The sequence below is a fragment of the Protobothrops mucrosquamatus genome, unplaced genomic scaffold (genome assembly GCF_001527695.2).
Source record: "Protobothrops mucrosquamatus isolate PMUCROS unplaced genomic scaffold, P.Mucros_1.0 scaffold1386, whole genome shotgun sequence".
Taxonomy (NCBI): Eukaryota; Metazoa; Chordata; class Lepidosauria; order Squamata; family Viperidae; genus Protobothrops; species Protobothrops mucrosquamatus.
The window spans coordinates 76,434-89,312 of record NW_015387573.1 but is presented as its reverse complement, the minus strand read 5'-3'; the positions used below and the strand labels follow the sequence as shown (position 1 = coordinate 89,312).

Below are 12,879 nucleotides of genomic sequence, written 5' to 3'. Positions count from 1 at the left end.
ACTCTACCCACCCAGCATCTCCCAAAGGGATGGGAACTGTAGTCCAAACCCTTAGCCCTTTCGGGGAAAAGGGCAGAACTGCCACTTTCGAAAAGCGTTGTCCTCTGGGTGAGTCCTAGAAGGCGAAGCGCTCTCTCTCAAGCGCTGCTTAGGAAACTCCGCGCCATCCTTCAAAGTTCTCCCGAACGCCCCCAAGCGCCTCCCCGCCTTTTCCTTTGCAGCCGGGCCCCTGCTAAAAACTCCGCGTACGCTCAGACACCTCTTGCCCCCTGCTGACCAGCCGGGCTCCGGCGCTTCAGCGCCCCGCGAGCCCCCCCCTCGGGCATCGCTTCCAAGCGTTGGCCAAAGCGCCTCTCCAAGCGGAGCCGCGCCTCTCCAAGCGCCCGCCGAGAGCGCAGCGCCCGGGGCGCTGGGAAGCCAGCCCCGCCGCTTCTCCGCCGCTTCCCCCGCCACTCACCGTCGGAGCTGACCGAGTCGTAGGGGTCGCGCTGGCGGGGCGCCCCGTCCTCCCCGGGCTGGCTGTAGTCCACCCAGCTCAGCCCCTCCAAGGCGTCGTAGCCGGCCCGCGCCTTGTCCTCCACCGGCACCACCGTGAAGTGCGGCATGGCCGCGGCGGGCCGTCGGGAGAGAAGCCCCCGCCTGGCTGGAGCGCCTGGCTGGAGTCCCGCCGCCGCCGCCGCGCCCGGGGCTTGGCCGGAGCAGCAGCCGCGCGACGAGGCGAGCCGGAGACGCGGCGCGGCAGCCTCGGCCGAGCCAGGCTGGCATTCCAGCCGCCTTGGGTCACTTCCTCCCAGGAAGCGCGGCTCGGCGACGCCCCCGCTCCCGCTCCCCGGGACTGCAGGGCAGGCAGAGCGCGCGGGAGGGGAGGGCAGGGCAGGGCAGGGGAGGGTCGGGCCGGCGCTGGGCAGGGGGCTCCGGTTGGCCTTGGCCGGTGCGCTCCGACGCGCAGCCCCCCCAGCTCCGGGAGAAAGTTTGCCGCCCTTCAAAGTCGCCCCCCCCGGGGTGCTCTCTGGGCTTGATGGTTTCCTTGCACCCGTTTCCTTAACCAAAGTTGGGAAAGTTGCCCCGGCCTGTCTCCCTGCCTCTTCTCGACTTTGCGCGCTGGATTCACACGTTCCCCTTTGCCTGACTTGCTCGCTTTTGGAACGCGACCCTGAACCTCGCCGGGGTGAAAGTTGCAACACGCCCCTGCCTCAAAGGCAACCCTGGCTCGTGTGAGGGGTTGTGTGAGTGCAGTTGATTGGGGTTTATTTCTGGCTTATTCCAGGGTGTGAGGGGTTGTGTCAATGCAACTGATTGCGGTTTACTCAGCACATGGTGGCATATTGCAGAGTGCCTCTGTGTTTGAGGTGTGTATGAATGCAAGTCATTGGGGTTTTATTCAGCACACCATGGCTTCAGATCGGGAACTCAGCCACGCCGCTGTAGTAACAACATCCTCTTTATTTAGACATTTCCATGTTTTCACACCAACTGCTTAGGTAAATATTTATCTGAGAGATCTGTTGGCTAGCTTTATGCTGGTGTCGCACACCGTACCTGTGATTTGTTAAACCAAATATAGATGGGTTCACACATTGCATGGAGGTTAGTGGTTTTGGCTCAGCAGGCGATGTGAGCAGAATCGTGGTAAATCATGGTTTATGCATTTACAAAAGCAGCCCAGTGTGATTTACTTAAAAAAAACACCCAGGATATAGTGTAATGTGTGAACCAAGATATAGTCTCTGGGCTGAGTTGGAGAGGGGAGAGGAATGCAAAAGGGTTTCTGCTCATCCATGTTCATTCTAAATATCCCTTTGAGCTATACAGCTAATGACAAATGCTGTGAATTGCAGTTTGGTGGACTGTGGGGTCCTTGGTGCTCTCTGAGCCTGGTTGTTTTGTTGCAGATGTTTCATGAACCAACTAAGTAACATTATCAAACCCAACATGTTGAGTGGCACCACTTTGGCTGGATTGTTGCACTGATGATGTTACCTAGTTGGGTAATGAGACGTCTGGAAGAAAACAAACTCAAGAGAGTACCAAGGACCCCTCATTTGCTTTATGTGCATAACAGTAAGCCATGATTATGGAAGGATGATTCAGGAAACAGGTCATAGTTGCTTGCTTTGCATATAATATTAATGCAGATTAAATGTTTTATTTGGCCTGCAAGAGAAATCATCGCTTATCATTTTGCCTTGCCTGGAAGAGATGTGAGAATAAATGAGGATGATTCAACCTACTGAGTTAACATTTATCTCAACAATTCAGGTAAGACACAAGCAAAGGTGTGTTTGACAACAGGCCAGACCTGAGTAATTTTTAACCTTGTGTTGTTTCACTGTGGTTCTTTTTGTTGTGCAAACCCAGATGATGAGATTGCGTTGTGGAAATGCAGCAACATTTGGGATATTTTGGTAAACAGAGCTTAAAGTTACTAAGTTTAATGTGTTCTGCAAATGCAGTCCCAGACCAGCAAATAAAGAAGACTTGGGGGCGTAGAAAATGGACGGAAAATTCAAAGGGAGAATTTCAGGAAAGAGTTACCAGCATGGAATAGGAGAGGCTGTTCAGAAACATTCAAGCTTCTAGAAATTAAACAGAAAACCAAGACAATGCCTAGGCCATAAAGAATTCTCAAGCCTTTCACTTATCCTTCCTCAAATAAAACATAAAACAAAGAGCAGATAACTTTTTCTTACTCTGTGTTCCTCCATCCTGCTGTTTTCTTTACATACAAAAGCGAAAATAAAAATATTATGGCTTTTCTGGGCACAGGACTACTGAACAGCGTGCAGATTTCCAGAAAGGTCCACATCTGATTCTAGCTTTTTTTGGAGGGGGGGTAAGGACTCTCATCTTCCACTTCAAGAGTTCACGAGATTTCTCTGAAACAGATAAACTTTCCATGAAACTTGGTTGAAAGTGATGAAATCCTTAAGAACAATTCCTCTGGTTTTCCCCAGACCATTGATGTAACTGACAAGTAGCATAACTGTAGCTCCATTCCTACACAAGTGGTCCTCAACCTATGAGAACATTTGAGCCCAACATTTCTGTTCCTAAGCCAGACAGTTTTTAAATGTGTTTGGCCCTGTTTTACAAGCTTTTTTTTGCCACAGTTATTAAGGGAACCACCGTAGTAGTTAAGTTAGTAACATGGTTGTGAAATGAATCCACCTTTCCCATTGACTTTGCTTGGTCTGAAGGTTGACCCCGGGACAGTGCAACCGTCATAAGTACGAACCAGTTGCCGAACATTTCGAATTCCGATCACATGATCAGGGAGCTGCTGAAAACCTGTCAGGTGTCACTTTTTTCAGCGCTGTTACAACTTAGAACGTCACTAAATGAATGATTGTAAGTTGAGGACAACCTATAGTTTTTTTAAAAAATGTATATATTTGAATTGGGAAGGGATATGCTCTTTAAAAGGGGAACGAATGTGGGGGAACCTGACCCTATCCCATTTGCAGAAGTTTCTCACGCTTTTTGAGAACATCCCCTTAAAAAAAAAAAAAGCACAGTCGAAAGCTGAGCATTTGGATTACATTTGATCTGAATCTAATTTTACCTTTCCTCCTTCGCAAACGAATTGGCAAGGGCTTCCTGTACATAATGGCTTCCTCTTTCCAGATGCGTGACTAAAGATTGATTTCCGGCTCTTAGTTAAGGCTAATTTTGATTTATGGGGTAAATTAGATCAAACCTGGAGGTTGATACAATTATTTTCAACCTGCTTTTGACGGGAACCCCCTCTTGATTTATGTTTGGGGCTGGCTTCTGCCTCCTGGTCTCTCATTCCTCCGTGATCTATTTTTCTGTTCTAGTCTTTGTCACCCATGTGGGTAACTATTAGCCACTTTATGACCTCTGGACTTCAATGCCCAGAATTCCTGAGCCAGTCCTGAATTCTGGGAGTTGAAATCCAGAGGTCATAAAGTGGCTACAGCTGCCCACTCCTGCCTTATCACAATTACAGGTAGTCCCTGACTTACAACCACAATTTCTGTGGCTAAGTGAGACAATTGTTATGTGAATTTTGTCCCATTTTACGACCTTTCTTTCTTTCCAGCTGACAAGCCCAGCATCTTTAACCTCTGAGCCATTGCACACACACACACACACACACCAGACAAGCCATAATAATGCACTAAATCCTGCATCAAATGCAGCCATCATATAGAACTCAACTTGAAAGAGGTTTTTCTTAGTACTTTGAGAGAAACAAGTTTGGGACAGGTTGAAATGGGGAGGTTTGGGGTGTCTTGGCTCCTATTCCCTTTTTTCTGGGATGGAGGCAGTGCTTCTAATAAATGTCATTAACAGGAACAGGATGGATGGCTTAGCCAAGCTGAGCGAACAATGCAAGATATATTTTTTTTTGTTCAGCTGGGCTGTTTTAAAAGCAGCAGCCTGGTTTTTATTAAGAAACAAAAAAGGAAGCTGAATATAACTTTCCTTCCTCATCCTGTAAATCGCCAAGGCAGACTGTGCAGGGACTCTGAATGTGAGTAATGCCTTAAGAGCTTGGCAGAGTTTGTCTGACCATTGTTAATCCAATTACTCCAAATTTTCTGGGTTCACACAATTAAACAGGCTGAAATGGCATTGACTCTTCCCTTCAGGAAGGTACTTTTTGCCGCTCACCATAAAATGATGCAACACGTTTCCCATTGGCTTATCTTTCATTGGATTTGACAACCACAGAGTCTTATTTTTGTGTACATGCTGAATTTTTTCATGTTTGGTTGAAGCACTTGTTCCAGACAGGTTTCACGGCAGTTTTTCTCCCTCTTCCCTTTTGTTGTTATTGATTCGTATACATTTTATATTTATTTCTCCATTGTGTTGTGGTTTTCTTTGTAGCTCTTTGTAGCCATTTGATCTAGTTTTGCATTTTTCTCTTTTGTTTTTCAAACTTGTAAAAGTATGTAAGTTGAAAAAAAAAAGAAAGAAAAGACTTTTGGAATATGTTCATTGGCCCATGGGCTTCAGTGCTGCTTCTGAACCCCCAAATCTTGGTCCCTACAAGCAGGATTAAATTTAGGAAAGAAGGCTACAAGGTATCTTGCCCTAGGGCAGGGGTCTTCAAACTTGGCCCTTTTATGACTTGTGGACTTCAACTCCCAGAATTCCTCAGCCAGCGTTGCTGGCTGAGGAATTCTGGGACTTGAAGTCCACAAGTCATAAAAGGGCCAAGTTTGAAGACCCCTGGTTTAGGGCTTTAATGTTGAAACCACACTCTGATTTGAATCTGGAGACAGAGGCAGCCAACACAGAGAATGGAGAGCTGACAAAACCCCACAAGCTTTGATTGAACAACACGTAGGGAGTTCCTTCTTTCTAAACAGGAGAGAGAAAAACAAGAACTTGACCACACACACATTGCTGGCTTCTTCCCAGAGATTCAGCTGAAGGTCTCCTTAACAATAGGTCATCGCTCAATGCAGAAATAAACTTTGCAATGTAGCAACTCTGGGTTATCGCCCAAAAGAGGAACTTTCTCAAAAAGGATTGAGCAAGACATTCTCCTCCCAGCTTCAACGTGAGCTCTGGCAGAAACTGGGGTGGCGGTGGGGGGTAAGGGTACTTGCGCCATGAATCTTCTGCCCCTCCACTTTTATTATGCTGGGAAGGAGCTGGGATAAATATAAAAAAAAAAACTATTGCAGTATCACAATCAGGGGACTGAAGGCTAAAACACATGAAGAACGGTTGCAGGAATTGGGCATGTCTAGTCTACTGAAAAGAAGGACTAAGGGTGACGTGGTAGCAGTCTTCCAATATTTGAGGGGCTGCCACAAAAAAGGGGGTCAGCCTATTCTCAAAAGCACCAAAGCATCAGAAGGCAAGACAAGAAACAATGGATCAAAGCTAATCAAGGAGAGAACCAAGCTAGAAATTAGGAGAAATTTCCTGACACTGGAAGTTGTGGGGGCTTCATCACTGGAGATTTTTAAGAAGAGATTGCACAGCCATCTGTCCAGAATGATACAGAATAGAATACAATAGAATAGAATAGGATAGGATAAGATAGGAAATAGAATAGAATAGAATAGAATAGAATAGAATAGAATAGAATAGAATAGAATAGAGATATAGTATAGGATAGAATATAGATATAGAGATAGATAATAGAATGGAATAGAATAGAATAGAATAGAATAGAATAGAATAGAATAGAATAGAATAGAATAGAGATATAGTATATGATAGAATATAGAGATAGAGATAGATAATAGAATGGAATAGAATAGAATAGAATAGAATAGAATAGAATAGAATAGAATAGAATAGAATAGAGATATAGTATAGGATAGAATATAGATATAGAGATAGATAATAGAATGGAATGGAATAGAATAGAATAGAATAGAATAGAGAAAGATAGAGATGATAGAGATAGACATAGATTAAGATAGATATAGATATAGAGGAATAGAATAGAATAGAATAGAATAGAATAGAATAGAATAGAATAGAATAGAATAGAATAGAACAATTCTTTAGTAAAATCCACGAGAGGGCGCTACCATCCAGTATATGACTTTCAGACTAATTAAATCAATGAATCATTATGGGGGTTTTTTTTCAGCCCTGCTGGACAGCATTAGCAAAAGGAGTGTCCTATATGTGACTTTTTGCAAACGTTTCTACTACTTACATTATATTAAACTAAGACCCGACTAGGGGCATTTTCACACCTGCAATGTTCCCATTTCCAAACATTTAACAAGAAAAGTGAAGCTGGCCCCTGATCCTCCTATTTGTTCCCAGTGAACATTGTAACGTCTCTAGATAAGTGAATTGTTGAGCATTGATTAATACTCATGGGGAGACCCCTACGCCAACACATGGAGTAACCAAAGAATAAGAAATTCACAGTACTAACCCATTCATATTTACTTGGAGAAGGAAGTTCCACAGGATTTAACAGGAGTTAAATATCACCGGAGTGTGCTGGGAGTTATTGAATGTGACTGAATTCCATTCCGAACTGAGCGTGTCGGTGCCATATGTGATGTTTATGGAAATGATGGCTCTGTTTGGGCAGCTTTTCCTTTGGCATTCCAAAAATCTTCTTGTTCTGTGAAGATTCTCAATCCTCCAGATCACGGTTGTCCCAAAAGGCAATTGGGCTTTCTTAGTTTTTTCCTTTGAAAAGATTCCACTTCTCATCTGTGAATGGAAGAAGCTTCTGGGACGAGAAGTGAACCGTTTTCAAGGGAAAAACCCAAGAAAGTCCAGTTGCCTCTTGGGAAAGCAGCTTTGTTCAAATGAAGCAGGATCCATTGGCCGTTCCAGACTTTGTGACAATGAGTAGTGTTGTTTCTATCTTAACTTTGGAAGAATCCGTCCTTGGCGCCGTTGTCAGAATCAAGTTCAGGGCAACATCATGTACATTCCTATGGTGAATACAAGGCTTTCCAGTAGCCCCATGCAGAGCAGTCTGCAGGAGTTGTTCCTTGACGAAGTTGGAGGCTTCAGCTCCAGGCGACAGGTTTGATCCACCTGCTCAAGTGGGATTTCCACTTCACTTGCCTTCTCTTGCCAGCTCTTCTTCACCTAGTTCAGAAGTTCAGAGTTAGGGCCAAACTCACAAATCCCTTTGTATGAAATGCAAACATCTGAAATCGTATTTATTAAATTGGTATACCACCCATCTCGCTGTTTGGGGTCACTCTAGATCTAGGCTCAGGTCAATCTCCTGGCCATCCTTGAACCAACAGAAGTAGCTGTGAGGATCTCCATCGTGGGCCTGGCGCCTTGCTGGCCTCATACCATCAAAGGGGAAGGGAGGGGCAGGCAACTGAGGCAACCCACACCTGTGTATCTAAAGGTGGGGAATGAGGAGGGGGAGCTGACGTGAAGAATCCTACCAAACACCTCCCTTCGACCAGTCCGCTCCCACAGAGAGGGCCTCCTTAGGATGCCGTCGGCCAGACAATGCCGGCTGGTGACCCCCAGGGGGAGAGCCTTCTCTGTGGCAGCTCCTGCCCTCTGGAATGACCTACCCCCCCGACCTACGTACAGTTGCGGACCTGCACCTTTTTCGCCGAGCCCTGAAGGCCCATCTATTCCGTGCGGCCGGCCTGGCGTAGTTTGATTATGTTTCAGTGGGGGGGGGGTTTACGGGTGTGTTTTTAGAACAGGCCTGTTATTTAATTCGATTTTAGAACAGAAATTTGTGTATATTTATCGTGGTTTTTAGTATTGCCTGTTCACCGCCCTGAGTCCCGTAAGGGAGATAGGGCAGTATATAAATTCAATAAATAAATAAATAAAAAATAATAAAAAAGAAGACCAGAGCTGTCTGTACTGCTTACGCCGGGTATCTTCAAGGCCGCTTGAAATTCCAGCAGCCTAAACAACCCAGAGTTTCCCACATCGGGGTGATCCTGGATTGGGTGGCAATGGACCGGACATTGGGGGGAAGGATGGAGAAACGGTGGGTTTGGCTCTTTGTATCGGTGAGCGGGAACTCCCGTTTCTGCCTCACCTTCTTACAAGCAACAACTTTAGTAAAAAGTTTTTTTTCACTTCAATCAATTGGAGTTGAGAGTCTGCTTTCCTAAATGATCGTTTTGGGGGCAAGTCTGACAGCAGCATTTTATGACGTTGATCGACAATTTAAAATTGTCACCCTGGACTCCAAGACCTGTAGGGGTGTCTGCCATCGGTCATTAATATTACTAAAGAGGAAAGCCAAAAATCAATTGTCACAGAACGGGAAACCCTTACATTTTCGACTTCTTTGAAGACACGAAGTAAGTTCTCCCTCAGAATCCCACGAAGTTCTTCCTTGGTCCAGCCTCTCCTCAGCAGTTCTTCAATTACGTCTGGATATTTTGAAACATCTTCCAGTCCCTCGGGAAATCTGTCAGTCAAGACAGGAGTGGCACAAACTAAATGTCTATTTCTTAGCAAAACCACAGCCAGATTAGGAACTAAGAAAATTCATTGTCAGCTTTTGCTACCAGTCAAATGGCTGCTCACGAGAGACTCTCAAGCTTTTTATAAATGTATTTAAAAAAAAAAAAAGAACTGGGAAATTCCAAGAATTTCACCCAATTGTACTACTTGATATGTTTCTATATAGAATGGTTTATTAGACCTAAATGATTGTCAACGCTGCAAATACTGTATATTCTTGCTTTGACAATATGCAGAACTGTCTGGTATTTATATAGTTAAACTAGCAACTGGGAAAGAGGGAGGAGCATAAGGATAGCCCTGGAGAAAGAAACTGGAAGTAAATCACATCTTCCAAGTTGATTGGAAGATGTGAACCATGACCCTACAATAAGGGAGTGGGAAATGCTTGGAATGTATATGCGTAACGGAAGAGAAGCAGATCTAAGCATTTCCACCATGCTGTACTGACGTCTCTGTAACCTTAATAAATGCTTTTAGGAAAAATATGCCTGAAAGTCCTTTTAAGTGTTTCGTTAATCAGACACATGACAATGATTTTTAGAAAGATTAGACCAAATATGAAGGGTCCCTTATTTTGAGTTCAAAACACTTCTCAAATGATTGAAACAGCCTGTTTTGAATATGAAATACATTTCAAGCCCTAATAGTTTGAAATGGAAAAGTTTTGCACATCACCAAATAATAACGTATCCACATACTAACCGGAATTCTCCATCATAGTCACCGCCAATTCCTATTGAAAATGAACCTGCAATTTTCTTTATGTGATCAAAGTGATCTGGAATTTTTTTTCCATCAAAAAAAAAGAAGATGAGTTAGCATCAATACACAGCCAGGAGAAAGGAAAAATGCTTATAAGAGAAGACCAGGCAGAGCTGGAGGGCAGAGTAAAACACGTCATCAGTTTAGACTCCATGGTGGCGCAGTGGTCAGAATGCAGTATTGCAGGCTAACTCACTACTCACTGCCAGCAGTTCGATCCTAACCAGCTCAAGGCTGACTCAGCCTTCCCTCCTTCCGAGATTGGTAAAATGAGGACCCAGATTGTTGTGGGCAAGATGCTGACTCTGTAAACCACTTAGAGAGGGCTGTAAAAGCACTATGAAGAGATATATAAGTCTAAGTGCTATTGCTATCTCCATTTTCCCCAAAGTTTTCTTCCCCTACTGTAGGGATGACCTTGAAGAAGGAATTCAACAGCTATTAGGTTAACCACTAGTTTAGCTCCAGAAGAGAGAAGGGAATGAGAAAGAAGCTTAAAATTGCCTCACCTTCATTCTTTTTGGTATAAGGGAGAGATAGAACCTCTGTCAGGTTTTCAAAGTTCTGTTATAAAACCCTTCAAAAACCAAACTGAGTTCCAATAATCCTGGTGGAGCCTGTTTCCTGAACTGGCCTATCTTGAAGGGCTGACAGCTAGAAAAGGTGGCCTTCTCTCCATGAGGTACTTTCAAAAGAGGACCACCTCGTTTGGTTGTAATGTTACTTTTTTGCTAAATGAACGGTTGTAAGTCAAGGACTACCTGTATATAGGAACAGCACAATGTTTGCAAACCTGCAACAGTTGAGATGTTAACTGTCTTCTTTCCACAGGCCAAAAACTTCACAGGGAACGTCACCATTATAATTCCATGGTTCTCTTTCTAAAACAAGGGAAAAAAATTAAATCAGTCAAACATCCAGTTCTGAGGGCTGTGTCTCTCTTGATACCTATCAAGGCCCCTGCCCCACCTCATTGGAGAAGTAAGCATGTTGCAAAACAAACCACTTCTCTTTATCATACGGGTCTCCAAACGTGGCAACTTGTGGACTTCAATTACAGCCAGCCATGGGAGTTGAAGTCCACAAGTCTTAAAGTTGCCAACTTTGGAGATCCCTGCTCTACCATCAGCCATCTTAGTAGGAATGCCTTTTAGTCTTGCATCAACCTTGGGCATTATCTGAAATTAGAAAGACCAAGTGGTTGTAACCCTATGTTTGGGTTGAAAACCAAGTGGTTGTAATCTAATGTACCCCATTGGGTTGTAACCCCAATTTTTTGTAGCCCACTGGGTTGTAACCAATGTAACCCACCTAATGCAAATTAGGTGACCAGGAATAATGGGAGTCCAGGACATTAAAGGGTCTCTGGTTGAGGGAGACCTTCTTTTAGTGCCCGATGATCTGGAAAACAAGACTCACAAGCTTTAGGAGAATGTCGTCTGGAACATTCCTGGAGTGGTGGCAGACCGAATAGGCAGAAGAATGGCTGAAAATGACAGGTGCTCTTGAAACCCTAAGAACAGTTTTTGCTGTCTCATGAGAGGTGTGAGATAGGTCTACCATCATCCCCAGGCGATTCATCTCCTTCACCACTTCCTGGAGAAAATACAGTAGATATTGTGGTACACAGACACAGAGACACTCTCGCACACAAAGCCTCCCCAAAATCACAGTAAAATGTTCATTTCTTGAGTGCTGTTCAAAGTTTTCTCCCAACTAACACATCTCCAACTAACACATCTCCAACTCAAGTCTTCCATTTTCTTGTTGGGAAGAAATTCTAAAGCTACTCAGCATGTTCAATCAAGATGGTCAAGATTGGCATCTTCTGCCAATCTGCAGATCTTCTTCTACAAGAAAAAATGCCGATGGAATCAAATATTTCTGGAGACTAGAAGGTTGTGGGAGACTTAGTTAGGATAAAGTTCGCTAAGGAATTTGGAAGAAATTGGAGAATTGGAGTTCTTGAGGCACAAATAACCAGGGTCACACTTTGTGAAGGAGACAAGGTTTATTTCAGACATATTATGCAAAAACTTAGTTCTCTGGAGAAAGCTTTGATGCTGGCATAGATGGAAGGAAAGAGAAAGAAAAGGACACCTGGCAGTAATGTGGTGAAAGATGCACTGTTGGAAGTCTTGAAGACCAAATTATGGATAGATCTTCATGGAGAAGATCTATTTATGTACTCTCTAAGACTCAACAACTTGATGGCATATACCACCACAATCACCATCATCACCACAATCTTCATCGTAATTAAATATTGATTATGGTGGATTCTCATCAAGATACAAGAAAAGACCCTTGTAGATTAATTCCCAGATCTCCCTTACATAAGAGAACCTCAGATCTCAATATCAATTCAAGTCACTTTCTAAGTTTCACTTAGAACTTTCTCTTACGATGCCAAAAGGAGTCAAGCCGTTAACATCAGGATAGAAATTATTTCTGCCTTTTGTTGAAGTTTCTGCCCTGAAAATAAAGAAAAAAGAAGGACTTTTTATTCAATGAAAGGTGAAAGGTTGAAAGGTATTCAAATTAAAGGTATTCAAACCATCCAGTCAGAGCTGAAGAAGCTTCTTGGATGAGAAGCAAAACATCTTCAGAGAAAAAACAGAAAGTCCGGTTGCCTCTTGAAAAACCCCTTTGAGATAAGGGAACTAAATCCAGCCCACCTTGAATTCCGTTGACTGTTATTTACCATCAATTTGCTTGGAGCATTAGTAGTTCTATTGCTACCAGCCTCCCTTCCACTGAGGACTTGTATATTGCATGAGCAAAAAAGAGGGCTGTGAAAATATCTACAGACCCCTCACATCCTGGACTTAACTCTATTCCATTCCATTCCGATTCTTGTAGAGAGCTTTAGCATACAATAAACTCATATAATCATTTGAGCTGCCTGGACCTTCTGATTTTCCAGTCTTGACCAAAGACTGGCCATATGTCCCATTTTTCAGTGACATTCTAACTTCAACTGGTCACCCAAAAAAAATGGTTGCAAGTCAAGAATTACCTGCCGTTCATCTTCTTAAACTACACATAGACGCCCGTATTATCTAGAGCAGGGCTTTTCAACCTTTTCACCCATTGTACCACTTTTAGGATATGGCAATATCCGAGTACCACCAGTCACTTAGCAAGGTGTCAAAAACTTGATGACCAAAAAAAAAAAAAAGGGAAAAA

At 43.7% G+C, this 12,879-nt stretch overlaps 2 protein-coding genes across 2 annotated transcripts in view; both read right to left on the bottom strand.

Moving 5' to 3' along the window:
* Positions 1-605, bottom strand: part of SLC12A4 (solute carrier family 12 member 4) — a 36,432-nt gene extending 35,827 nt beyond the window's left edge. Inside the window, exon 1 of the mRNA XM_015821711.2 lies at positions 458-605. Within this exon, the coding sequence (XP_015677197.1) occupies positions 458-605 (148 nt within the window). The remainder of the gene's footprint in view (positions 1-457) is intronic.
* Positions 606-7,239: 6,634 nt separating this feature from the next.
* LOC107292608 (dipeptidase 2-like) overlaps positions 7,240-12,879 on the bottom strand; it is a 9,288-nt gene continuing 3,648 nt past the window's right edge. Inside the window, exons 5-10 of the mRNA XM_015821720.1 lie at positions 12,096-12,165; positions 11,110-11,286; positions 10,484-10,571; positions 9,631-9,706; positions 8,734-8,869; positions 7,240-7,557 (exon numbers count right to left, since the gene is read on the bottom strand). Of these exons, the coding sequence (XP_015677206.1) occupies positions 7,375-7,557; positions 8,734-8,869; positions 9,631-9,706; positions 10,484-10,571; positions 11,110-11,286; positions 12,096-12,165 (730 nt within the window). The 3' untranslated portion in view covers positions 7,240-7,374. The remainder of the gene's footprint in view (positions 7,558-8,733; positions 8,870-9,630; positions 9,707-10,483; positions 10,572-11,109; positions 11,287-12,095; positions 12,166-12,879) is intronic.